General features: G+C 39.2%; 1 protein-coding gene across 1 annotated transcript in view; it reads right to left on the minus strand.

Annotated features, from left to right (window-relative positions):
- Window positions 1-26,686, minus strand: part of slit3 (slit homolog 3 (Drosophila)) — a 224,324-nt gene that overhangs the window by 44,771 nt on the left and 152,867 nt on the right. Inside the window, exons 7-15 of the mRNA XM_041047960.1 lie at window positions 20,739-20,810; window positions 16,389-16,552; window positions 15,036-15,180; window positions 11,792-11,863; window positions 10,519-10,590; window positions 9,056-9,127; window positions 5,985-6,128; window positions 5,668-5,831; window positions 1,712-1,862 (exon numbers count right to left, since the gene is read on the minus strand). Coding sequence (XP_040903894.1) covers window positions 1,712-1,862; window positions 5,668-5,831; window positions 5,985-6,128; window positions 9,056-9,127; window positions 10,519-10,590; window positions 11,792-11,863; window positions 15,036-15,180; window positions 16,389-16,552; window positions 20,739-20,810 — 1,056 coding nt within the window. The remainder of the gene's footprint in view (window positions 1-1,711; window positions 1,863-5,667; window positions 5,832-5,984; window positions 6,129-9,055; window positions 9,128-10,518; window positions 10,591-11,791; window positions 11,864-15,035; window positions 15,181-16,388; window positions 16,553-20,738; window positions 20,811-26,686) is intronic.

A 26,686-nucleotide genomic window follows, 5' to 3' on the forward strand; every position in this document is an offset into this window, starting at 1 on the left:
AGGACCCTTGCTATCAGTTCAGAATATACAGTACTTTTTATTGAGTGCAAGTGATTCTCTTAAGACTGATTCTTTCATACTTGAACACTATCAAGGCTGATGTCAGGGAAATTTTATGGCTAATGGGAAGAGTCACAAAGAAAGACAGAAAGATAGACAGAAGAGAGAAGGAGAGCAAAAAATATATAAGCCTTCAGCTCAGCCATAACCTCCCCTGATTTCCCCTGGTAAGACAGGTTACAGGACACGACCGGCAGCTTGTGTGTGTGTGTGTGCATGTTTGTGTCCTTCAACGACCCAGTGGCTGGTTGCGTTCTTAAGGAAAAGGCAAGAGAAACAGAAAGAGAGAGGGTGTTGAAAATGGTAGAAACTTTGATGTGCCCTCTAACCAACCATAAAGGACAAAGTTTATATTTTTGACATGAAGTTCCCTGGGAATGGACAGGGAGAAAAAAGAGGGAGAATTGGAGGGTACAAGTATTCACAGAAAGAAACGAGAGAAAGAGAGAAAGAGAGTGAGAGAGCAGAATTGGGGGCTAATAGTGTGTGGGATACTGACATTATTACTTATCTAAAGTGGCACCTATGGAGTTCCCCATTATACAACTAACCTCCATAAGTAATACTGTGGAAACCATCCTGCATCTGCTGCAATGTTCTATTCTCCATTAGTACCACAGTGATAGCTGTGGCAGAAGCTTTCCATCCTTCACCTACATTTTAAAGCTGCTTGTGATTCAGCATTATTAGGCAAAACTTTGCCTCTGGCTGGATTCCCATTTCCTGTGTGGAAATATTAGCTTATTGAATATTCAATCAAGAGCCAGGTGCTGAAAGCAAAATGGGGTTTTCTGATTTTAGCATCAACACTTCTGTCTTGAGTTTTGAATCAGAGAACCACTTTCTCGTCTCAGTTTCTGTGTATTTTATAACTTATGAGCCATTTTTGAGTCTTTGACCATCTCTCTTGGAAATCACATGACAGCAATGTTCTCACATTACATACATGTTGAGAGAGAAGAGAAGCAGCAAATCAAATGAGAAACTGACATCAAAGAATATTTGTTGTTTTTGCTTGAAATTTGACTCAAATCAAAGTGGATGGAGATTATTTTTCTGTTTGACTCATTGATTAATCAACTTATTGTAGCACTAAAACATATGTATTTGGTCAGTGATTCCAACAAATTCTGAACACAAACAGACTTTAAACTCTTCTCACAATCAGATTCCTCCTTTTCCATTTTTCAGCAGTGAAATGAATGATCCGTGGGACTATTCAGTATTCTAGAGTGAGACCCATCGCCAGACATCATGATGGCTCCTTTGGGACTCAGAGGGAGATGGAAAAGACTGTTGAGAGGCATTTTGGCCTGGGAGCTAAAAATGAAGACTGGCATTCAAGATGCTGCACTGAGAGAGGCAACAAGAAAGAGAAAAAAACAGGCAGATGTGTGTGTGTATGTGTGTGCACTGCATATGTGCACTTGTGTATGTCTGCATGTATGTAAGCCTACTTGTTTGTGTTATTCCATGTGCATGTGAAAAAGTAAAAACGTTCTTGACCGGTCTGTGGCATGTTTAAGGATGTGTGGTGGTTTCGAGTTTCAGGTTAGAGTTGTCTAACACAAGGTTTTCAATCTGATATTTCATCGTGTCTTGTCATTTATGTGTGTGTATGTACATAAAAGGAGAACACTAGCTGACTTACAGGTCTGTGGTGTGTTCAGGGATGTGTGGAGGTATACGGGTCAGTTTGAGATTGGAACAGTCGACCACAGTGCCTTCACAGCGACATTTCTCTGGACACACCAGGTCCTGGAAACACTCGCCACTCAGACGGCTACGATAGTCCTCCTGACCTGCAAAGGAGAGAAGGAGGGGAGGAGAACGAAGGAGAGATTAATACAGAAAATAAGAAGGGAAGGCAGAAAGAAAAGTAGACAGTAGGTGGAAGGGGAAGGGAAGAAGAAAAGTCAGACGAATTAAGTCAACAGGAGAGTGAGAGACAGAAGGCAAAAGGAAAAAATGATGAAGAAAGACACCAAAGACATAAAGTTCTTAACATTAGACCTACATTACCTTATAATTAAGGGCAACAATTAATTCCAATAAATACCCAGCAAGCAGTAAAAAGAATACATGCATGTTTAGATTTAGTCATGTCAAAAGTTTTGATTCCGTTGCCAGAGGTATCAATACCTGTCTAAATTGTTGTTGGAGTTAAATTGTTTGGAAAATTCTATTTTTGTTCTAGTTTCAGCTGTCGAAGGTTGTGAAATATACTTAGCCAGCTAGCCATCTGCAAGACATGAACGATCTTTTGAATATAACTCATATCTATGGCAGTTGCTCCTGCTGTACTGAGCTGTATAGGGTAGGCATGGACCTGATGCAGGGAGGGGTAATTCTGCATCGCTACCACTGTAAATCACATTGACAAACGGAGATCCAGGTGGTTTTATGGAGTCATCTTGTACATAAATGTGGTTTAACCCCGGATGTTTTTGTTTAACATGGTGAGCCAGAGACCACTTCTGTTATTTAGATATAATGTGAGCAGATATTATTTATGACCGCCACTGCCTGTGGACTAGACCTGGTTTACATCATACAGCACTTGTGTTTGTGCACCACATACACTCTTTGTATTTCTCACGGTTTTCGTTGCCTCTTTCTCTTTCTTTCTCTCTCTCTTTCCAGCTTTTTTGTCTGTTCTCTGTCAATTGAACATTTTCTGTTTTTCACCGCTCTCCTATCAGACTTTTCTTACATTGGCACAGACTACTTGTTCTTTTATACTCTGTCTCCACTTTCTCTTGGCACACACTCTTTGTGGCGCATCTGTTCTCTGCTTGTCATCGTTAAACAACTAAGACCACCTAGTGAGATTTTTCAGTGATCAACCTTGATTTGAACTCAGTAAAAGATCACTGCTCGTTAAAAGATGTCTTATCTTTTATGAGATGTGGCTAGCTCATTTCAGTGGCAGGATATTTTGGAATAATGTCTCTGGGCTGCCGCAAACCTTGATGGTTGGCAAGTTGACATATAGGAAAGACCAAGGGAGAGAATAAGAAATAGAGGAAAGGAGGGAAAACAACAAAGCAAAGAATAAAGGGTGAGTTTTTGCAATCTTTTCAACAGTAATGGTTTGAGGTTGTTTTTTTTTTTTTTTTTTTAAGTTTTTCTGTCTTCCACAGATGGAGCAGAAAAGGGTGAAGGGGTCTGCACAGAGGCAGGGGAATCAGCCATGCTAACCACTGACGCACGGGTGAATTTGACAGTAGAGGAAGGTGTACCAAGCATTTCTCTTTATGTGGTTTAAAACCCTACAAAGAGATGTTAATACTTTCCAAAGCAAACAACAGTAGGGAAAAGCATCTGTTGAAAAAAAAGATGTGTAGAGTTCAAATTTAAGTTGACGAGTCAATGTGAATGTAAATGTTTTTGAATCACTTAAGGGCACCCTGTGGAGTTTTTGACCACTAGTAGTGCTACAGAGTCAGGTTTTTACTCGTGGGTCCGGCTTGTGTTTGAATTGTGCATCCGCGTTATGGCACACGTGCATGTGCGAGCACATGGGCAACGCTATACAAATCCCTGCTGCCAGTTTCACATATATTCCATTAATCAAAAGTTGTTTCTGGTTACGTGCAAAGAAATGAAGTAATGCACCGACAAATGTAAAAAAAAAATGTACCATTAAAATACCAAACTCTCTGGATTTGCAAATGTTTTATGAGGAAGGAAATGACATTTGACACATTTATTAGACCTCAAGAATAGGAAAACTCCACAGGGTACCTTTAAATTGCCCAACTGTAGAACACCAATTAAGTTTTGAAAATCAACACTAATTGAAACAGTATTTTGACATCTGATTATCTGTCTATGGCTCTTTTATTTCAACCACAATTATTGTCCCCTTTTTCAGAAGCCCTACACATGAAAGCAAACATACAGAGGTTAAGTGTTTAGCCCCCAATTTTTGCTCCAAGGCGTGTGATTGGCTGGGAGAGGCAGGTGGGTGTGTGCTCGGCGGTCCCTGGCGCTTGACGGAACCATGTGATGTCACAATAGGCGGGGCCACATGGTTAGATCAAGCACAAGAGACAGCTGCACGAACCAATCAGAATGCAGGTCCACACAGGAGGAAGGCGGGGCAACAGAGAGCTGCACCAATCAGTCAGGGGTCAGGGTCCATACAGGATAGGCAGAGGCAATAGACAGCTGCAGATCCACACAGGAAGGGAGGTGGAACCAGAGAACTGTCCACCAATAGCGAAAATGTCCATACAGGTCCACAGAGGAAGAGGAGATGCAGGGAGAGGCATGGGACTGCAGAGAGGAGGGGCTGAAGCAAAGAGGACTGCCAGAACCAGCTTTAGGAGCATTTGCAATCTAGTTATCTTGATTAGCTCCATGGGCAGAGCACTAACATTAGGGGTTTGCTTACCACTGAGACCTTCCACGCTACAAATATAGCACATATGCTCGTGATGCTACAAAGCACTTTGGATAAAAGCCTTCACCATTTGATAGTTTTGGTTTTGCTATTAATGGTGTTTCCAGTTTAGGCTGGGGCACACCATTTTAGAAAACAGGAGGGGGAAACGTCATGTCACCAAACTGCCGGCCTTAAATGTACACTGTTTACAGCCCGCTGATGTAACTAAGATGATTGTGATGGAAACAATTGTTTTAGTGCTTTAAAAATCTGTTTCCCAGCTTTTTGGCGTACTCTCTCTTTCATCATTATAAGACTATTTTTATGCTTTTCTTCAGGTTTCATGCTCCTAATTAAACAAAACATTTGTGATAGAAGATGACTACTTGATAACACAAGCGAACTGTCATACAGCCCACTTTGTTGCTCAATGTAAAACAAACACGGGATAACATCATATCAAATTGTAAGAATGCTGCCACTTTCTAAAGGGAATTAAAAGTAGCCGATTTTCAACCTCCTCTGATAATTCTGTTATATGATGATCTTTTCTCAGCACAATCACATTCAGTTCAAGGTTAAAGTGACTGCTGGAACTAATGCAGCTGACAGAGGTCTCCTTCTGTGCTGCTTTGTAAACCAGTGATTTGCTCGCAACTACCGTTTTAAGACAATTCAAATAATCTGTAAAATGTGTGAAAGGGGATTTTAAAAACACATTTGAGTGAGCCATAAAAAGGCATAACATTTAAGACAAGGAAAACAAGGGGAAGTACCACTGCACCGAGGATGTGAAGTGTATACAGTCACATACACATAATTTCACACAAGTGGGCGATCACAGTCTACAGCCAGTCCCTGCTGAGTTAGTTACTGTGTTGCTTCACTATACTGAATTGGTCTGTGTTGTAATTAGTGAGACCCATGGCTCATATCAAAGGAAATAACAGTCATACAATACCACCACAGAGAGAGCTGGAGACTGAATGTGAATGCTTGTCTGTGCGTTTTAGTAAATGCTATCAATTTCAGTTTCTGTTTACATGCGCGTGTTTTTAATACTACATGTGTTTGTAACGTTCAACCTGTACATCTTGACGTTTTGCCTTGGACCTGATTACTATGAGTCTGTATTAATACTCACACGTGCCTCCCTGCATGTTTACTTGTGTTTGTTTGTGTGTATTCAGGTGTGCCTGTGTGAACTCATTCCTTACCTGTGCACCTGAACTTCTTGCCTTTAACCTGGCTGATTCGTTTGTTTGCCAGTCTTCTGGGGTGACTGCAGCGTGCTCCACTGGTCTCAATGGGATTGTCAAACAGGTAGTCAGCCAGCCACTTCAGGTGACAGTCACACATAAAGGGATTCTGGGCCAGATGACTGAGAGAGGGAAAGGAGAGAGGAGAGGAGGTTAGATGGGTTTGTCATAGGAACAAGAAAAGAAGAAGGTGTGTTCTTATTGGACAAAATCAGTCAAAAATGCATGGCTCTCAGCCTTAACTCAATTTGTGTTCCTGTAATAAAGGTACTTACAGAGTCTTGATTGAGCGCAGAGGGGTGAACAGTCCTTTGCTGATAGTTTGCAGCTTGTTGTCGTACAGTGAAAGCAGGTTGAGGTTCTGTAGGTCTTGGAAGGTGTTGACTCTCAAACAGTTAATTTTGTTGGCATTCAGCAGCCTGAAACACAAGGAAGAGCCATTCAGCATTTGTTATTTATCTGTATTTTTTTTTTTTTTTACTTATTTAGCGTTATTATCTCTGTGCACTACACAAACAAAAGATAAATGTTATGCAGGTAATGAGATAATTTATTCTTCTCAGATGCATCTTCAATGCAAAACCACCACTTCTCCCCAATGTCCTCTTCATCTCACTATTTCTTTCCATGTCCCTTGCTAAAGCCTCTCCTTCCCTCTCCACACAGTCATGATTATATTTTTTTTCTGGACATGACCCATAAATCTGAAAATTGTGGTTTTATATATTTTCACTTTCTCTTCTGAAGCGGGAGGGGAATATCTACTGTTGGGTGGGGTGGTGTAATATCTTGTTTTGATTGGAGAGACAGATGGTGAGGGGAAAATGGTGGAGGAAGTGAACAGACAGAGATGGGAAAATGGAGAATAGAATGGGATGAGATGGGATGGAGGAAATAATGGAGTGAGACAGTGAAGGGACAGGTGAAAATTTAATTTGGAGTGACACAGATTTACATTTTAGCGAAAGGCTGACAGTCAAAATGGAGGAGAGAGAGAGACGGGAAATAAGAAATGTGATAGAGGGATTAGGTAAATGACAGGAAGGGTTTTCACCTCCACCCTTCCCTCCATCTCTCATTCTTCATCTCCATCGTACCTGCACTTCATTAGCAAATATATCCACACTGTCAGCTTTTCCCCTGCACTTCTCTTTTCTTGCTTGTTGTCTGTCTCATTCTCCAACTTTTTACTCTCTTCTCACACTCAACACTTTTTCTGTCTTTTCTTCCATTCTTTGTTTCTTCATCTCTCTCAGATACTCTTCTTTTCTCTCCCTCTTTTCTTTGTTTGACAGGTGACTAACTCTGTACTTGGTACAGCAGCTGAGCTTAATCATCTCAAGTCATCCTAACGAGCGCCTATACTGGCACAACCCAGTTATACATACACACACTCACAGGCACTCACAAGCAGATACACGCACACACATGCTGCTCTGCGACATATCCACGCCTCATTAGGCAGCTCACAGGGGGAACTAATTACTTGAAACTGCACCAGTAAAACAAAGCAGCGCAGACAATATAAACAGCAGACCGGTAGCTATACAAAGCAATAAGCACATCTTTGTCATGGAAGGTTGACATGCTGCTTGATTCAACAGCAAAAGCTAATATATAATTTATAATTATGACGCCACGTGGAAGAACAACATCATCTGGAAATTCCTGACAAATTGACCGAGCTTTTAGAGACGGGAGGTTTTCTTCTGTCAGAGGCGAAATATTAAAAGACATATTCCCTCCTTATGCCTGCTGAGCGAGCACCAGCACCCGCAGGCATTGTCTTTGTGGGACTGTCCAATGATGCGGCAGGACATGAATATTAACTAGTCATTCAGTACTTTATTTATTCATTGATTGAAGCAGTCACAAATGCATAGAAACACATGAATTTGCTTACTTACTTAATCATACATGCATGTACAAACAAATACTAAGCATTCAGTGTTTATCAGTTCATGAATGCAACATCATGACAGAGTCTGAGGGAAATGCTTTTCCAATAAGGGGATAATAAGTGTCACACCAGACATATTTGGACATATTTGTCTTCAACCTCTTTTCTAATCTTTTATGCATTTACACTATATGTTTCTCAATATCCATCTTTGTCCAATGTCTGTCTTTTTTCCATCTTTCCCTCTCTATCATCCATCCATTAATTTATCTAACCATCTACCCATCCATCCATCCCCTCATCCCCACGCTCTCTCTGTGTCTGACTATGCACCATGCATCCCAATGATCCACCTAAGCCCGTAAAAGGTGTTTGTGGGTTAGATTCACTCATCCTCATTCTCTTTGCTTCACTTCACTTTACGATGGAAAAGCCCAGAACATTAGCTGTTTCTGCAGTGGACTGCGGCATTGCGAGGACCATATGCCACATACAGTACCAATGTAGCCATTACAGGAGCCAGAATTTTTACTGCATGCTGAACCACTGCTGCAGTTTGAATCTGTGCCCATGAGGAATTATTCAGAATTAACAGTCTTCCTCTATGTAGACACTAAATATTAGAAGAACTATGGGAGATTACAGTTACAGTTTTATTACATTGCACCAATTTGGTTCCTGTTAATCATTTAAGAAAGTCTTCTCTGCAGACACATACACACGAACAGATGGAGTTTTAATGCATGAAGAGGGGATTCTATAGTAGTTGCTACTGCACTACAGTGATTATTACCAAGATTTGGTCCTATGATTGTGGGTGAAGTGCCTGATGCTCTCTTCCCCATGAAATTACCACTATATATTTAAGCAATAAGGATCTATAACGTTGGCCTGAGCTGTGATTGTGGCCCAGAGGTAATGTAGATACTGTAGATATGACTGGCTGGTGCCAAAGCACCAAATCATCTTGATTAGGGAAAATCAAGCACAAAGCTTAACATAAACGCAGGCAAGTCTGCTCATTATGCTGCGGCCACTGAAACCAATATATATTATTGCCAGATTAAGGAACACTGTAAGGAAATTCTGGTACTTTTTAAATGATACCAGTTAACGTTTGTCATAACATGAGTAAATTACAGACTTTTTAAGTTTGTATGAAGCAATATGAAATCAGATCTGCAAATTAAGCAACAAAGCAAATATGTTCCTTAAATCACCTACAACATCGGAGTCAGATCATTTCCTTAAAGAAACTGAAGCTGTACAGAGAACCAGACTGTTATAAATCCACAACAATGGAGTGTTTCCTGGTTCCCTGGGTTTCCTTTGTTTGCGTGTGTTATTCTTTCGTTTACTGAATAATGTATTTCATTGCTTTCTAGAGGGACCACTCACATACACACAGGTACACACGTAACAACAGACCACACAGACAGTACTTACAGCAGCTGCAGGGAAACCAGTCCATCAAACAATCCCCTGGGCAACTCAGTGATCTTGTTGCCATACAGCACCCTGCACAGGACAGTCAAAACATTTTAGTTAGCAACATTATTTAGGTCTCTGTGTTTACAAGGCTTTGCTTACACATTAATGTGGTCTAAAGCTGGCAACACAATGTAGTAAAATACTTCATACCATTGTTTTATGGATGTTATTCCTGATATAATCAGTCACCAGAGAGACGCATTTCTCTGCATCCACAGGTTATGGCATCTTATGGTATTTAATCCCATTAAAGTCTAGTGTCTACATTTGGCCTCTTGAAACATTTACACTGACATCTTATTCAGTGTAATGCTGTTTTCATATTCATATCATAACTATTGACAGGGCAGCTGCATATAATATTTTAGCGCTGAATGGTGTTGTAATGTTTGCAAAATAGCAAAGGCAGGAAAACTAGATGCCTCTGTTTTGTTGTTAGTATGTAATTACATTGCCTGTCATTTGAAGCAGTTCCAGCTGACAATAACCAAACATTATAATTAGACATGATTCTGAACCAATATGTCCTATGGAATTACCTTATTTTCTTGCCCAACCAATGTTCTCTATAAATTCACTGATATTCAGCTCTCCAAAAAGCAAAGAAGACTATCAATATATCTGCTTGGAGTGAAAAAGCCATCAAGCTCACCCAGCTGGAAAAACTACTTTGGTGAGAAGAACTGAAGGAGTGTTGCAATCAAAGACAAAAAGTTGTCACTTTCCAGTGTAGGGCAATTTTTTACTTTTTAAATTATATATATATATATATATATATGTATTTTTTTAAATTACAGCACATTCATTTCTGCAGTGAGGCTTTTCTCACTAAGCACACTGTTTTGGACCATTTATCTCATTTGATTGTCAAAAACTGAAATTATGTTTGAGATGTGCTTCCAATTGCATTTGCAACCATTTAATTCACTTGAGCAATTTTATATTTTGCTACATCACGCCTCAGCTGGCCTCTACTGCAGGAGACGTGCCTCTTAGTGACATTCCTGTTCAACTGACTCGACTCTGTGTGCTTGTGTGTGTGTGTGTGTTCGGTTTTAACACCCTGGAGAGTTCACCTTGTCTGCCCCTTCTTGTCTGACTGTCTGTCTCATTTTCATGCTCCAGATTGATTCAAATTAAACTGTCCTTCATGTTCTTATCACCTTCAGAGGCACACATACACACACATATACTGCGTGATTACAGACACGTACAATTACACATACACAACCCAATACAAAGACACGCATACAGAATATAAGCACACTCCACTGCTTTGTGCTCCAGTTGTCAACATCAACAGCGACAACATTTTTATTTGCTAAACGTCTGGGAGCGCAATTACTTTCCTGTCTGGATATGTGTTTGTGTACATGCCTGTGTGCGTGTTTGTTTGCAGGTAAGTGTGTCATACTTACAGTGAAGTGAGTGAGCGAAGGCCACTGAAAGCATCAGCAGCAATGTCAGAAATCTGGTTCTTACTCAAGTCACTGGGGGAGAGAGAAAGAGAGAGGGTAAGTGCATTACTGTAATACACAGTAATGGGGTTCATTCTGTGTGAATGCTCTAGGAATGTCTGACAAATGATCATGAGAGAATACATCAGCAGAGGTCAAGGCAAGGGGACAGGAGTAAAATAAAGAAAGACGGGGTGGACGTTAAAGTAAATGAGGACAGAGAGAAAGAGAGAGAAGATGATGGACAGGGTGATGGTAAAAAAGTAAAGCGACAGGAGCAAAAGATGGAGAGAGAAAGAGAGAGAGAGAGAAACTGGAAGCAGTGGCATGTTAAGTGCAGTTCATGCCATTCGCTTCCACTGCTGTAAGATATATTATTTAACACTTCGGTCGAGGTTAAAATTCCATCTGTGCGTGCGTGTGTGTGTCTTTGTGAGCATGGGTGGGTAAGTGGGTGGATAACCTTACAACCTTGCACAAGTCTGCAAGTCTGGCATTTTCAGGCATTTGCATGATAAGGACATTTTTCACCAGTGAGCTTTATGTCTGTGGGTGTGTGTGAAAGAGACAAGTGATGACCCATGTGAGAGTGTGAGTGTGTCTAAGTGTGTGTGCTCATGCTGGTTTGGACCAGATTAGAGAGATCTTCTTTTTGACCATGACACTATGTAGCTCATAGTCTCTAAATGATAGACATCAGTAAATGACTGTGTATCTGTTAATTATAGCTCTAGATTCAAACCATTTTCCTTCACTGAGGTTGATGTAAATATTTTACTCAAAATAAATGCAAAAACATGTAAAGATTGAGAAACATCTGTCTATATTTTTTGCTGATTAACGTTAGTAGGTTGGTTTAAAAAATATAAATATCTCAGGTAGGACTCAATGGGCTCAGTTTATGCTGGGTTACTGTAATTGCACTGTAACTTCACTGTGAAGTGCCCCAAGGTTCTATACTGGGCCTACTTCTGTTTACATTAACAATTTAGGAGTGAATGCAAATTAAACTTATGCTCATTGTTCTGCAGTTGATATGGTTTTTGACCTCCATTGGACCCACCTGCTTAAAAGCAAATTAAACAAAACAGATAAATAAATGATATGTATTAAATGTAATGTAATTAAATGTATTCCTGTTTATGCATATCAGTGCATGTATGCTTGTGTCTATGTAATTGTGTGTGCGTGAGTGTGTGTGTGTGTGTATGTAGTTATATCCAGACAGACTCACATCCTCTTGAGCTTCTTGTAAGCAGTAAAGGCTCCTGCTGGGACACTTTTAATCAAGTTCTGCTCCAAACGACTGGAGAGAGAGAGAGAGAGAGAGAGAGAGAGAGAGAGAGAGAGAGAGAGAGAGAGACAGAAAGAGAGAAGGGAGGGGGTGAGAGAAAGGAAGTTAGTTGATCTTTAACAAACCTTTTAAAAATTTATTTAAAACACAATTAATTAGAATACATTACACCAAAAACATAATAAGAGAAAATCTTTCAGCAACAGTGCATCATGGATAAAACAATATGTTCATTTTCTCTCCTTTAATTACATTAAGGACAAAGAAATCGTGAAGTCCTTTTTACCCATTAACTTTAGCTAAGCAAGTCCACAAAAAGTTCAAAACGTGGTTGTTTCAATCAACATCTACAAAATATTTCTGCAGGCTGGTCAGTGCTTTGCAGCAGGAAGCAGGGAAGGTCACTCAGTGCAAAATATTGAGTTGAGTTTTGCAGCTCAGTGGTAATGAGCTTACATGGGACCAGTCCTCTGAATCTATGAGAATCAGAAGGTTGGTCTGGCAACCAAAACCTGGACTGCTGACCTCAATACTTGTTTGCGCAGTAAGACCCTGGCTAATGTGTTCAGGAGGTCAAGCAATGTACACTAATTATTCTAAGGGCAAAGGATGACAGCAGGATAACTGGCTAGATTGAACTTGCAAATGAAATACAGATTTTAGTGAACTAATTGAACATGGAGAGTTTAGTTTAATTATATAACTCCCAACAGTACATGAACAATTATCATTTTTTAAAGTCATATTTTCTAATTTTTTTTTTTTTGTATCTTCCATAAATTCCTTTGATAAAGCAACAACACTCTCCTCTTCAAATGGAGCCAGACAGTGTTTATGAACACACCGTAGGTTCCTCAACTTTTTCAGGCTAAGGGCCAAAGGGAATTTATTATATCTCTTTCTCCGGAAGACTGCAGACTCATTACACCATACTGGTAGTATTACTCTATTATCATGTGGGAAGCCATCAGAACTAGGCCCACAGCCCACATTTGGGGAAATGTACTGTAGTTTAGTTTCTGCTCTCCTGATGGTCTAGGAAACACATTCATCTGTGCAGATCACGCATTCTTCATGTCTCCTTGTTTCTTCAATGAGAAGGAGGGGAGTGAATGGACAAAAGAAAAGTATAGGAGGCAGAAGATGAGTGTACATAGGAGGAGAGCGGAAAAAGAGGACAAAAATAGGAGAAATCAGGGTATGGAAAAGTGTGAACAACTTGGGAAGAGGAGAAGGAAAATCAGAGGAGAAGAGGGGGATGCGGTGAGGTCCCAAGGCCAGCCACAGGGTCAGCTGTCAGAATGATAAATGGGAACTAATCCACCCTTCTTCTTCCTCTCCTCCTACTTTTCAGCCTCCACCCAGTCCTGCTCTTGACCTCTTCTCTCCATCCCTCTTTTCCCTTTTTAGCTCTATCCCTTGGTATCTATCTATCTATCTATCTATCTATCTATCTATCTATCTATCTATCTATCTATCTATCTATCTATCTATCTATCTATCTCTGTCTATCTGTCTGTATATTGCTGTCTTGTATCACTGTTTGTCTTTAACCACTGTGGGTCACCTCTCAGCTTAATACAACCAATATATTTTATGATATTGACTCAAAGCCAAGTTTTGATCACATTTGCAGAGATTAAGTGCAATTTATTTGAATTTATTGCATCAATTTGTGAAAGCTATTCTGTAATGGTTTTTAAAAAACACTTAGGTGGTCCTTGCTTTGAACACAACACAACCCTAACAGGTGCCTGTTTTTTGGCTTGTATACCTCTCTAAATTCCTGCACCTCATACCCCTGGCAGCCAACATCACCTTATTTCATCTAAGGGGTCAAAGTAAATCAGGGATGTAGAGATATTGACAAAGACAATCTGCACACAGAACAAGTTACAAATTATATCGAGGGCAGTAAAACAAGGTTGACACAAAGACACTTAGAGGTTCAATATCAAAGGATGTGTTAAAGGGAAGGCATTTAAGAGGCTATATAAAAAATCTATAGGGTGAGGAGGTGATTAAATGACAACTGAGACAGGAGATGGGTTTGGCAGGTGAGCAGGGACAGGGAGGGCTGTGTATGAATACACACACTACTGAAAGCTCACTCAAACACACATCCCTCTCAAAGTGTAATGAAGTTAAATGCCTTGAGACGAACCTGTTGTGTTAAATTTCTTTATGAATATATTTCATTTGAGAGGACAGATTAACACACGCAAGCACAATATATATATACATGACAGTGATCCTTTCTACCTACATGCAGAAAGATGACTTTGTCCCATTTGGAGGACTGACAATACATCATCCTATTATACTCTATTGTTTCTGGCTGCTGCAACAACATTTATTATAATAAATTCAATGCTAATGTGTGTGTGTGTTTTGTTTGTGCAAACAAAACCGGTGTGTCTACATATATGTGTGTTTGTTGGTGCAAATCTATTACTTATGCTGGGGAGGTATAGTGGTATTGGTGTAGCATTGCGGGGGAGTATTGCTCCTTTACTCACAGAGCAATCAACCAGCTGTCTGCTTTACAAACAAACAGGGTGCACCGTTCAATACGGATATCAAACATGTCCCACTCTGGGGTACGTGTGTGTGTTTAAATATATGTGTAAGAGACAGAAGGAAAGAGCAGGAGAGGAGGAGGAGGCAAAGTGTATGAATGTCTTAAAGAAAGATTTTGGTTGCAATCTAAATCAGATTACCACTGGAAAGCTCACAGTCTAGTTAGCAGTGAGGTCCAGTTCAACCACCTGCCTCATAGGCCTACACAGCCTCAAGGAGTGAAACTGTGCGTGCTGCAGTGGTGGACATAGACATATTCTGATCCTTTAGTTCAGTAAAAGTAGCAATAGTAGCACTGTTCTTCAGTATACTACTGTAGTGTTCGCTCAAACTTGTTTTTGTTCAAAGTTTTTAAATTGGCTGTCGCTATATTTTATTTGAGACATAGCTTACAACGTCTCTCCCTGAGTAATTTGAATGATGTAAACATGAGCATGATAAAACAATGACATAATGAGAATAATATTAAGAAATATGTGCATTTAAATCCAATATAAATGATGAGGAAAATGTGCACTGAACTAGCATGTCAATTGACACAATACTGGACAGGTGTATTGAACATGTATAACATTTAAAGAAAATAATTTGAAGACAATCTTACATTTCCACAATGCCCTCAGGGAGGTTGGCTGGTATTTCAGTGAGGCCTTTGCGACGACAGTCCACTATGTTGTTGTTACAGGTGCAGCTGGGTGGACACACAGCCACCTGTGGAACACAAGTCCTCGACTCTGTCTGGGCTGGACCTGTGGACAGTGATATACAGACTGAGCACACAGTATCAGATTCTGGGAATATTAAGCTTTTGGCTTTTGTTGAAAAATGGTCCATAGGGAAATTTCCCTCTTAAGTATAGATACATTTCCACCTCTACAAATTCTGCAATTTTTTATTTCTTATACTCTTTTTTTTAAATCAATATTAGCACTTATAATGTATTTTTTGTATTTTACAGAACTTTTACAGAACTGTTACAGAACTTTTTGAACAGCACCAAGAATGAATGTTAGTACAAAATATCATCTGGCAACAAAAAAGGACAGGTAATGAAAAAGGATGGGAGGATAGAAACATTTACAGAGAGAAGTGAAATTGTGACAGAGGGAAGATGGAGAGAGAAAATCAGATGAAAAGAGAGAAGGAGGGAGGGGGGTGAATTGTGAAAAAAGAAAAGAATGGAAAACAGACAGAGAGAGAGAGAGAGGTCTGACGGGGGCTAAAGACGGGGGCTAAAGGCTAATAAAGAGGGAGAGGACCTGACAGTCTATTAGCACAGAGAGCTGAATCAGAGGCCTATAAACATTGCCTATACTATCTGCAGCTGATAACACTACTGCTCTTATACTGGCCTTTTAGCTGATTATGTGCTCTACATGGTGTAATTCTTCCAGTGTTATAAACTCAATGCTGAGCTGTCTGCAGACGATAACAGTGCTGCTTGTAATAATGGCCTTTAGCTTCATTACATTCCCTGAACTGTATACCTCAACGTCAAAGAGTCAGCTGTCAGCAGCACTAAATTTAACTCTGAACATCTACTTGACTCTCTTTTAAGTATGTTTTATAGTAGTGTTGATAAATGGTTCAAGGTCAATTTTTGTGTCAGTTTTGAGGTGAAAACATTATTTTACAGGCTAGATTTCACTCTCATTATAGTTCATATGTCAATATGATGAAGCTGCAATGAAGCCAAAACGGGCAGCTTTTCTCCAAAAATATTTTTATGGTGTTTTTTTTCCCCAAAACCAATGAAAAATGCTAAGTGAAACTAAAAGCTTGCCAAGATGGCTTTTTTTTTTTTTTAAATAACCACTTTCAATCAAGAAAGAGTAATATCCTGACTGTGATTACTGCATGTTACAGAAAGTACTAAATGTTCTTTAGGGTGTCCTTGAGCCAAGTTGAAGCTCTGTAATATTTGAATAAAATCTTATGAGTGTAGATGTCAACTCACCATTGCAGACAAAATCCTTCTTCTGCACATCAGGGACATTGAGGCCCCTCATGTGGGCGGGTGCCATGCACTGGGTGAAGGGAGCCAAGCCCCGTCTGGCTCTGAGCCAATCAGAGAGCCAGGACAGGTGACAGTCACAGTGGAGGTTGTTCGAGTGCAGACGACTGAGAGAGATAGAGGAAGAGGTGAGTTATTGTTAGAAAATTGTGTGTGGTTAAATGCAGTTATCAGGGCAAAATAGGACCCAAGACGAGAAAAATTAACACAATAAAACCTTCTGATTATGAAATGCTCACATTGAGAAAAAAAGTATGTGAAGTTAAACTGAGCACACCAGCTCAGAAGGAGAAAATGTATTTGAGTTTGCATTCAAATAGATTCTATTTTTCACACAGCTTACATCCCTGGCCGGGATCACGAGGCCGTTGCTTAGGTGAAGCACACACACAAACAGGCACTCGTACACAAACACACAAAGTAATATCCTCAGCTCTCATTTCCCCAAGGTCTCTGACAATATGACTCCCTCTAGAGAGAGGACACATACGGCTAAATCACAATCTATTGAGAAAGACAGAAACAGAGACAGAAAAGGGGGGACACAGACAGAGGTAAGAAAGAAGAAGAGACTGAAAAGAGGGAGAAGAGAGATTAAGACTTGAAGAAAGTGGACACAAAGGCTGAAAGCCAGAAAGAGAAAATGAATTTTAAAAGGGAATTGGGCAAATAAATGAATTAAGAAAGGTGTTTTATTTCTTTTGCTGATTCTTGGTTATCTTGGCTTGACTTTACAGTAAAAAGCAAAGAGTAACAAAACATACTATGATTAAATGGGGAGCATCTTAGATTTCTAGGCTTACAGACACCCAGAGAAAGATATTTTAAAGGGTGGGTTTACCAAAATTACAAAAATGCATATTTTCTCACGTTTTTATTGGTACACGTATCTAGCCATACAGTTATCTCTGAGATGAAATTTTGTTTGTGGTGGTAACATATTTTTCCACTGCGAATGTCCCTGGTGACTGGGATAATCAACAGTTCATGCAAAAACAACAGTTTCCCAAAGGACTATCTCTTTAATAGAAAGTAGAGCAAATCCCAAATGTTGACAGCGAAGTCTGTCAATAATTAAGAGTTACTGGGACATAGTTTCTGGAAAGAAATGTTATGGCTGCATTATTTTAAAATGTAAGTTTTCAATCTTGAGAGTGAGAAAAAGTAAATTCCATTCACCTTCAGTGTAATGAGGTGGAGGCAGAAATCTTAGAGAGACAACTCTGAAAACCTGGAACCGTAAAAGAAAATATATCTGCATAGCTAGATTTCTAAACTAAGTGAACCGACCCTTTAGTGTACTTTGCAACATATTACTGAATTTTGCACATCATTTAAACATGTCATGTGAACTACGTGATACTAGGACTAAATATTCTCTCATCAGGCAACATCACTGAATCACATTTTAATGCAAGATGCTAATGGAAAATTAAAATTACATCTTAAATACATTCAATTACAATTTAAGTTACATTTTCGTAATAATAACCATTAATTAAAAGGTACTGGTCTGTTTAGGATGCATCAGGTGATGTTTCACAGAGCTGAGACTCTCTATAGGCTGTACTGGTTGGATTTGACACCTTGAGAGAGAGAGAGAGAGAGAGAGAGAGAGAGAGAGAGAGAGAGAGAGAGAGAGAGAGAGAGAGAGAGAGAGAGACAGAGGAGGAGGAGAAGGAGGTGGAAGGGGAAAGCAGATGAACGGCAGAATGTCTTGTCAGCGTATTATATGCCAGCCGGGATATCTAGCCTTTCAGAAGACAGGCCTCCCTTTGTAATAAAGCAGAGGACAAATCCTGTTATGGAACAGAGATGGGCTCATTGATGCTAGCAGCGGGGGCAGTGGGTTTTAATACCGCTCTCCCATTATAAATCCAGTTTATAGTCAAACCCCCGCCTGGAGATAGCCACGTCCCGGCCCACCCCCGGCTCAGCCTTAATTACTGACAAGTAGGATTAAAACACAGGGGAGAATGGAGCAGGCAGGGGGTATGGAGAAAGTGCTGTGCATGTGCGTGTGAGGGGTGTGTTTGTGTGTAGCTGTATGTCTGTGATAGTGTTTGTTGTGCTTGTTGCTTGCGAGTAAGCGAGGGCATTGTGTATGGCGTTTCTGTGAATGTGTGCATGTGTGTTTGAAATCTGTATCTGTCTCTCTGTATTTTTTCTTAGTATTTTCTCCGGAGGGTTACCGGGCACATCTTTAGTGCAGTGAATTACACAAACACACAAGCAGTGGGAGTTCTAATGTTTTCACTGGTTCAAGTTTCTGAATAAGAGGCACCATGAAGTGATGCCATTACTGCTAATAGAATAGAGGGATATGACACAAAAAAGAGCGAGAAGAGAAGAAAGAAGATGATATATAGATAGATGGATAGATGGAGAGTGAGAGAAAAAAAAGAACTAAATGTGAACTAATGAACCAAATATATGTAAAAGCAGCTGTATGAAGAAATCACAGATTAAGGTTTCAGGGGATCTAGGCCAGAAGTTTCTTCTCACACAAAAACACCTACATACACTTCTAGAACTTTCCTGCTAATCAAATCAGGGACATCTCCAAACATTTGATTGAATGAGTCGTTTTTATAAAAGGAGCAAATTCAATATTGGGAAAGTGAACGGACACAAAATTTAATACAGGGGAGGCGGCGAAAAGGATGAAGAGACAGTGCAGCAGAAGGGACTGCGAGGAAGAGGAGGACAGACTGAGATATGAACACCTGACAGAGGAGATGGAAAAAAGGACAGGAGGACAAAAATGAAGAGTGGCAAGAAAAGGAGGAGGAGAAAATGGAACATGAGGGAACAGACGAAGACGGGTGAAGAAAAGGTTAAGGAAGCAACAATATCAGCTGGATTGTAGCAGAAGGGAGAACACAAAGACAAGAATGAAGTGAGTGAGGACATTTTAGTGAAAAAAGCATGGGGCATGGCAAAAGAAGATAATTCAGTGTGAGAAAGATGCAGAAAATAAGGAAGTGGACTGAACTGGGAAGCAGAAACACTGAGGAGGAGACAGAAAAGGAAGAACATGGAAATCAGAGGAGACAGTCAGTAAGTGTTGACAGAAAACAGAGGAAGACGGGGGCTTATAGATATTGGAAACTGGTAACTTTGCACTCAATCTCCTGGCAACTGTGTAGTTATGCTGCTGCCTGAAATCCAATTTTAAAAGGCAGATTTCAAGCAGTATAAAGCAACTAAAGTTGCAGCAGTATGCAGGAAATATCGAAAAGCTGCATTGTGATTGGCTGTTGATGGAGACTGTCGGTTAAAAGTTGAACAGAAATGGACATAAAACATAAATGGACCTCTATTATCCTGCTTGTATTCAGTTGTGTTGTGTATTTAGAAATCCCCATTTCTGAATGTTAAGTAGGGTTGCGTGACCACACAAGTGCCTCTTAAAAATGGTGATTTGGGGAGGAAATCCCATTCTCTGCATGCTGGTTTGGCAGAATTCAACCCCATTGTGGCCAACAGGAATGCAACCAATGGTCTGCCTCTCAGACAGTCCCACAGGATTATGGGTAGTCTCCCTTGAGATGTTGTGCCATGGCCTTGACAACTCTAAGATCTCCTTTACACAACTAAATACATAAAAAAACACACACACACACACAAACAAATACACACACACTCCCCTTCTAATCAATCAGAGAAGGTGATCTGGCCTGGGGTCCATGTTGGATCACAGCTATGTGTATGTGTGTGTATGTGTGTACATCTTAGTGTCTGTGCTCACATCACTAACATCAGTTTATGAGGTTTCCTCTAATGAATCAAAGCAGATTGAACTGTAGAGCCTGAACAAGTCTTTCTTGTGGTATTAATGAGGTTACCATTACTCAAGGGTGTGTGTGTGAGTGTGTGTGTTTGTGTGGTACATGCACATGTCATTGTATCCATCTCTGTGTGTATCTTTATGTGTGTGTGTGTGTGTATGTGTGTATGTAATGGCCACATGATTATTCACAGTCATGAAACAATAGAAGAGCTGGTCTCTTATTACGGCGTGATTAGATGATCACAAACAGACCCTGCTGCCACGCTGTGTGTGTGTGTGTTTGTGGCATGTGTGTATGAAAGTGAACATTACTTATGTGTGTGCAGTGTATGTCTGCACTTACTCATTTTGCATGAAAGAAGGCATTAATTCATCCATGTGCATGTGTGCATGTGTTAATGTGTAACCACAGAGTGCATGTGTATGAGCATCTGTAGTCTATGTTAGTAATTCTTTTTTCTGAGTGTGTATGTGTGCATGTGAATGTGTGTCATACTCACAGAGTCCGCAGCTTGGGCATGTGGTTGAAGCTGGACAGGGGGATGAGGGTGATGTTATTGTTGTTGAGGGTGCTGGACATAGAAACAGAGAGAGGGAAAAAAAAGGGGGGAGAGAAGAGGAAAACAGATTGTTAGAAAAATAACACCCTGGTGCCACTTATTGGTCTGGTGGTTTAAACTCTGACGCAAGTCAAATTAAATTCTATCCAAAACACAGGTTCAAATCCTTGTCACCTTTTCCTTTATTTCTCACACAGAAAAAGGAAAAAAGAAATGCCAAAAAATTTTATATTGTTTTAAATAAGTCATAAAACTATAATAGGTTTTACAAGGACCTTTGTCTGTGGCAGTGGTTCCAAACCTACGGGTCAGGAAAATAATCAAAGTGGTCCTGAGATGATTAATGGGACATCAAACAATCAAAAACATGCTATGCTACACCATATCATGTTTATTTTTCAGACTTTCCTGAAGTGATTGCCATTTTCTTGTGAAATATTGGATACTTTTACCCCTTCGGGTTTCTAAAACTCTTCTAATTAATCAATCTGAGAAGAGAAAAACACTTATTACAGATTAAACCTATGATGAGGAGTCACAAGTAGACATTACTTTGTTTTTAGGGGATGCAAGTCAAAAAGGTTGGAAACCACTGGGTTCCTGATGTTTTCAAATACATTTAAAATTTTATACTATAAATCACTTGTCCACTCACAAACCAACTATCAGACTAAATTAAACAAATTGATGAAAAATGACATTTTAGTGGTTTTGCAATTGTTTTTTCCCAATATAATTTAAAGTTTATGTGATGCCTTTTTCACAGGAGAAAATTACATTTTTATTCTTTATTATTGTTGCAGTTAACTCCTGTGGATGTAGCAGTTTAGTTTAACTTTTAGAATAGCCTAATTGGATCTATGGTGTAGTGGAGAGTACACTGGCACAACATTTTATTACCGCAGGAAACAATATGTTTTTCAGTTTCTTCAGAACAGAAGTTATTGTCCTGAAAGGGGAGAATGAGCTTTTTTTTGCTTTTCATAAGGTCTTTCCTTTTTCTTTTATTGTTAAGGTTTTTCTTAAACTGAGGATATAAGGATTTTTTTTAATGATGTAGGCCACTAGAACAAATTTGTAGTCCTGGGTTATATAAACAAAATGAACTTGACATGAAATGAAATTATATCAGCATCGGTGGTACTATTTCAAAGATCAACAAAACTGCAACACATTGCATTTGCAAATTCTAACCCTCTGTACAGGGTGCCCCTAATGTGCCAAGTCATCACATGGAGTTTTAACTTGTTATTTATGAATACACACATACATCTGAATACACACACTCTTGATCTGTGCTTCTTCCATTTCTAGCTCATAAGCAGGTCACTGCTGTCTCTGACTATTAGCTCTCTCATAAACTATACTCTGTCTCATATGTAGTATCGACCTGAGGAGGAACGAAAAACAAGGTTGACTGTCATTACAAGCAAACACACATACACACACACAAGCAGTCCCACTCAGTGTGTTGAAGAAATACAACACTTATTGATTCTCTGTGGTTTTCATGTACAGAAATGGAGGCAGAAATGAGAGCAGAGGAAAAAAAATGCAGAAAAGACGGCTATTCCTTCAAAGCAATCCATGGGGGGATCAGATTGCAATGACAGAGTAGTACGAGCTGGTAAAGCTGCATATACAAAACAAAATATATCAGAAAACAAGCAGGTCCCTCATGACTTAAGCAGTGCACACATGCACATAAAAGTACAATACAGCAAACACAAGAATAGACAAAGACATACAACTCACATTATAGCATATATTCATAATGAATATGTGAAAAACAGAGCAAATACTTGAGTTATTATCTTTAGCAGTACTGAGCCAACAAAGAGCTCAGTCTTCCTGTGTTTCTTATCGATTTTCACCATAAAATCCTGAATGTTTAGGAAAAAGGAGCAGTTTGGTTTAAGGTACCAACTACAATTTTCCTGATTCAAGAGGACACTGAGCACCATAGTTTACAGTAAACAAGATCCTCTAGCAAAAGTCACAGATGAGAAATTGCTTGCAGAGTTTGAAAATGAGGTGAAAAAATTGAGAGATAACACAAAGGAGCTACTGATCATATGATTAAATAAAAAACAATATAAGCATAAACTGTGAGCTGGAAATGAATGCTTTAAAATCGGTTTTCATCCAAATCTCAGCATTACTGATTTAGTTTTTTTTTTAATCAAAGTAAACTGATATGTTTCCCAGTTGATTTAGGGAGAAATACAATATATAGCACAGCAATAACCCCTCATTATAACTTGTGAGACTGTTCAAATGGCTTGAGGTCAAATTTATAGAGGAAAAATTCAACATTGAAAACATGAGTAAATGAGAGATCCATGTTACATTAGAAATCTAGGGATTTACTAAAATTTATACTACAGAGTAATTTTTCTGGTGGCTTGTGGGAGCCAACATCAACAAGAGCCAGTGCAACTCTTTGCTTTGTTTTTGCCCAAGTTTCATGGATCATTAATTTCTCTGGAGAGAAAATAAGACTAGTTTACTTTACATATCACCCGAAACCTTGTGTATTCAAAGAGTCATTGTTTCAGGAAGAATAAAGACTGAGCAGTCATTTTTTATATGTGAAACCCATTCATTTTTCACATTTGACAACGTGTTTTTAATGCTTTCAGACAAGGACAAGGTCAGCTTTCTCTCTGAAAAATGGCCCAAATTCAAGATGAAAGGATTATTTACAGCATCTGCAATATGTTTGTGCCTAAACATACAGTGTGACCATGGTCAGATTTCGCAGACAAAAATCAAGCACGGTTTGTTTTACATACTGTCGTCACAAGCGTTCAAAATAGGCTCATTACCAGGGGTTTGCTGTGTTTTCACTAACACCCACTCAGCCTTAAAATAGACTGTTTTTGCTTCACTCTGTTGATGTTACTACTTTTCTTTCTCTTTAATTCGCTCTCCTTCCGATTCTCTTTCTACATTCTGCTCCCTGCCAGTATAGCCTCAATGGCCTTGGTCGACGGATAAAGTTTCACACTCACTCTCGCATACACACACACAACAGGAGTGCCGCTATGGTCAACCCTGTCAGGGGTGATTCCACCCAGTATATATAATTTAATTGTGGAATAACAATAATTTCCCTCTGCAATTTCCCTGTCAGTTATTCTCCCACTCTCTCCGTCCAACCCCTCCCCTCCACATCTCTCTCCCTTAATAAAGTAGTGACTGACCTGAATTTAGCCAAGATAAACACTAAAAACATAATTTAGAGGTCCACAACTATGTTTTATACTGTGGCCGTTTTTCCCCAGTTTATTTTACACAAGTCTGGACAAAGCTACACTCTAAAAATTGTAGATAGTCTTTGATTTGAAGTGACTGAACAAAATATGTGCATTTTGGCAAAAACAGAAATTGTTGAAGGAAGATCACCATTTAATATTGCTAAGATTTACAAGATCCAGTTATTAAAAGTCAAATTTTACAGAGTGAGCATTTGATATATGCTACTAAAAAATAGCATATCAGAAATATATGTTACTAAAAAGTAGCATATTAAGCATAGTCACCAACTAAACTTTAACCAACGTTCATGCTTCACTTCAAATGTGCTGAGCAATTGTCCACCAGAAAAGATGGGAGGGAACATTTTAAAATTTTGGGTGCACTATTAAAGTGACAGAAAAGCTTGAACATGAGATCAGCATTGAGTGATACAATCTACTGGGAAATGGCCAGATGAATGTGCACCTGTGAATTTCTATATCCGATTCAAGTCTTTGGTTTTATAGTGTTGAATATCTGACTGGTCCAGATGGGGACTTTCCACTGGTTCTGCACTCCACCTTATGTCAGCCTAAACTTTATAATTCTGCAGCCATGACAGATCCCAACACACCATACTGTACTTTGACCACAAAATCACACAGTGCAAACCAGAACATTGGCTGTGTAGTCGTGGTCTCATTTACAAATGTTTCACAGCTGATGTTATATGGTTAGGAAAATACTTTGTGTACTGTGTATTAGCATCCTGTGATGCAGCTGTTTCCTAAGTGACGTTATGCTTTGAGTTAGAAAGATTTGTTCTTTTTGCTTGTCTCTCACACTTCTATTATTTTCTTATGGCTGATTTCAGAACTGATGTTATAGCTAATGCTGCTTCATATCCTGACATGGTATGAAGTTACAGAGTTAAGGATAATGCATCACATCATTTATAGGTTAAATGAGTTGGTCAAAGACACACATATGTCTTCATACTACTAGATGCTATCCAGATTCTTTTCTCCCAGGTAGCTCTAAAACAATCACGGTATCTATGTTTTTAATCTTGTGCATTATATGAAGATAATTAGTTGGTATCTATAACATGGAATTGTGTGAACAAAGTAGTTACAATTTATTCATTAAATACTCAACTTTCTTACAACTTTTTCAAAAGTAGTATCAACAAAATTTGCCTACATTTTACTGGAAGCGTGCTGCCCTATGGATTAGTTAACAGAGAAAAGCTTGTTCGAAAAAAAATTTAAAAAAAATAAAATAAAAAATTGCATTTTGTTTTTGCAGTCACAGTAAAAGAGAGCTCAAGGACTGGTCTAATAGTGTTTGTGACACACAATGTTTCTATTACAAAATGCCTATTCAGCTCTATTTTTTCTTTTTTAATTTGAGATAGGCTGCAGTGACCGCTGCAGTGTTATTGCGGGACAGATCCATGATACCTGAATGTGTGTGTATATATACATGCCTGTATGTGTGTGTGCTACTATTAATTGTGTATTCTTGAGTCAGCATGTATAGAACATGCTTGCGTGTGTCTGCATGCAATGCAGCAGTGTTTCTAGCAGTAAAAGGGCCTCTGCAGTCAGTGATGGAGGAGACTCTTTAGAAGCAAACCACCAGGGAGATGTTATCGTTTGTGTTTGTGCGTGCTTGCGTGTGTGAGAGAGTGTGTGTGTGTGTGTGTGTGTGTGTGTGAGAGAGAGAGAGAGAGAAAAAGAGTGATGTTATCATATATGTCTTTGCTGCAGCCTACACACTGAGGTCGAACCCTTACTCGTCAATCTTTCCTCCCTCCCTCACACACAAACAGGTCCAAACATCTGCTCTACTTTTAAGATCCTGGGTATTAAGCCAGGCATGAAAAATACCTTAAATAATAAATAAATACTCCAAAACAGCTTTTGGCCATGAGGTTACCTTTTAGAATTTGACAGCATTATTGTATTTAAGCTTGTGGATAGAAACAAAGAACAGGTGACCTACAAAGTATGACACTTGACAGAGGTTTCCTGGTTGTGTTTTTAACACACAAAAAAGTAATTCCAGGGAGATATTGTTATTTTCCCTGTAGAAATCACCATTTGATTTGTGAAAGACACAGTTGTAAAAAGTTGCGTCTGCACATCTTGATGTATTTTGGTGTAATTTTGATGTGACTACAGTCCAAAGCAAATACCCAGTTCCAAGTGCTTTTCCCTGTTTACACACTTGCTACATGCAAGCAAGAAAGTCTTTCAGCAGGTGTCCTAAACATAAAAAATCTGAAAGACTGTTCTGTGTTTGCTTTGTGGTTTGAGATGCTAACCTTGAGGTCACAGTTTTCAGTAAATGCACATTTCTGCAGATCTCAGGAAGAACACAATTGAAGACATTTTAGAAATGAATCTTCAAAAAGGACACACATCTCTACACGTGTACATGTGAATGTATGTTTGTCTGCTTGTCCTTGAGTTCTGTTCAGTTGTATATTGTATCTATTTGTGTACAGCTCCACAAAGTTTGAGCTGCAATTGTGTGTGTCGAAGTGTGTGTGTGTTATAAAGTGAATTTTCTATTAGTCTCTATTATGCTCAATCAGCCTTAACAGACACAGATCAATACACTGACAGAATGTCTGAATTACT

This window comes from Toxotes jaculatrix, chromosome 10, assembly GCF_017976425.1.
Source record: "Toxotes jaculatrix isolate fToxJac2 chromosome 10, fToxJac2.pri, whole genome shotgun sequence".
Classification (NCBI taxonomy): Eukaryota; Metazoa; Chordata; class Actinopteri; family Toxotidae; genus Toxotes; species Toxotes jaculatrix.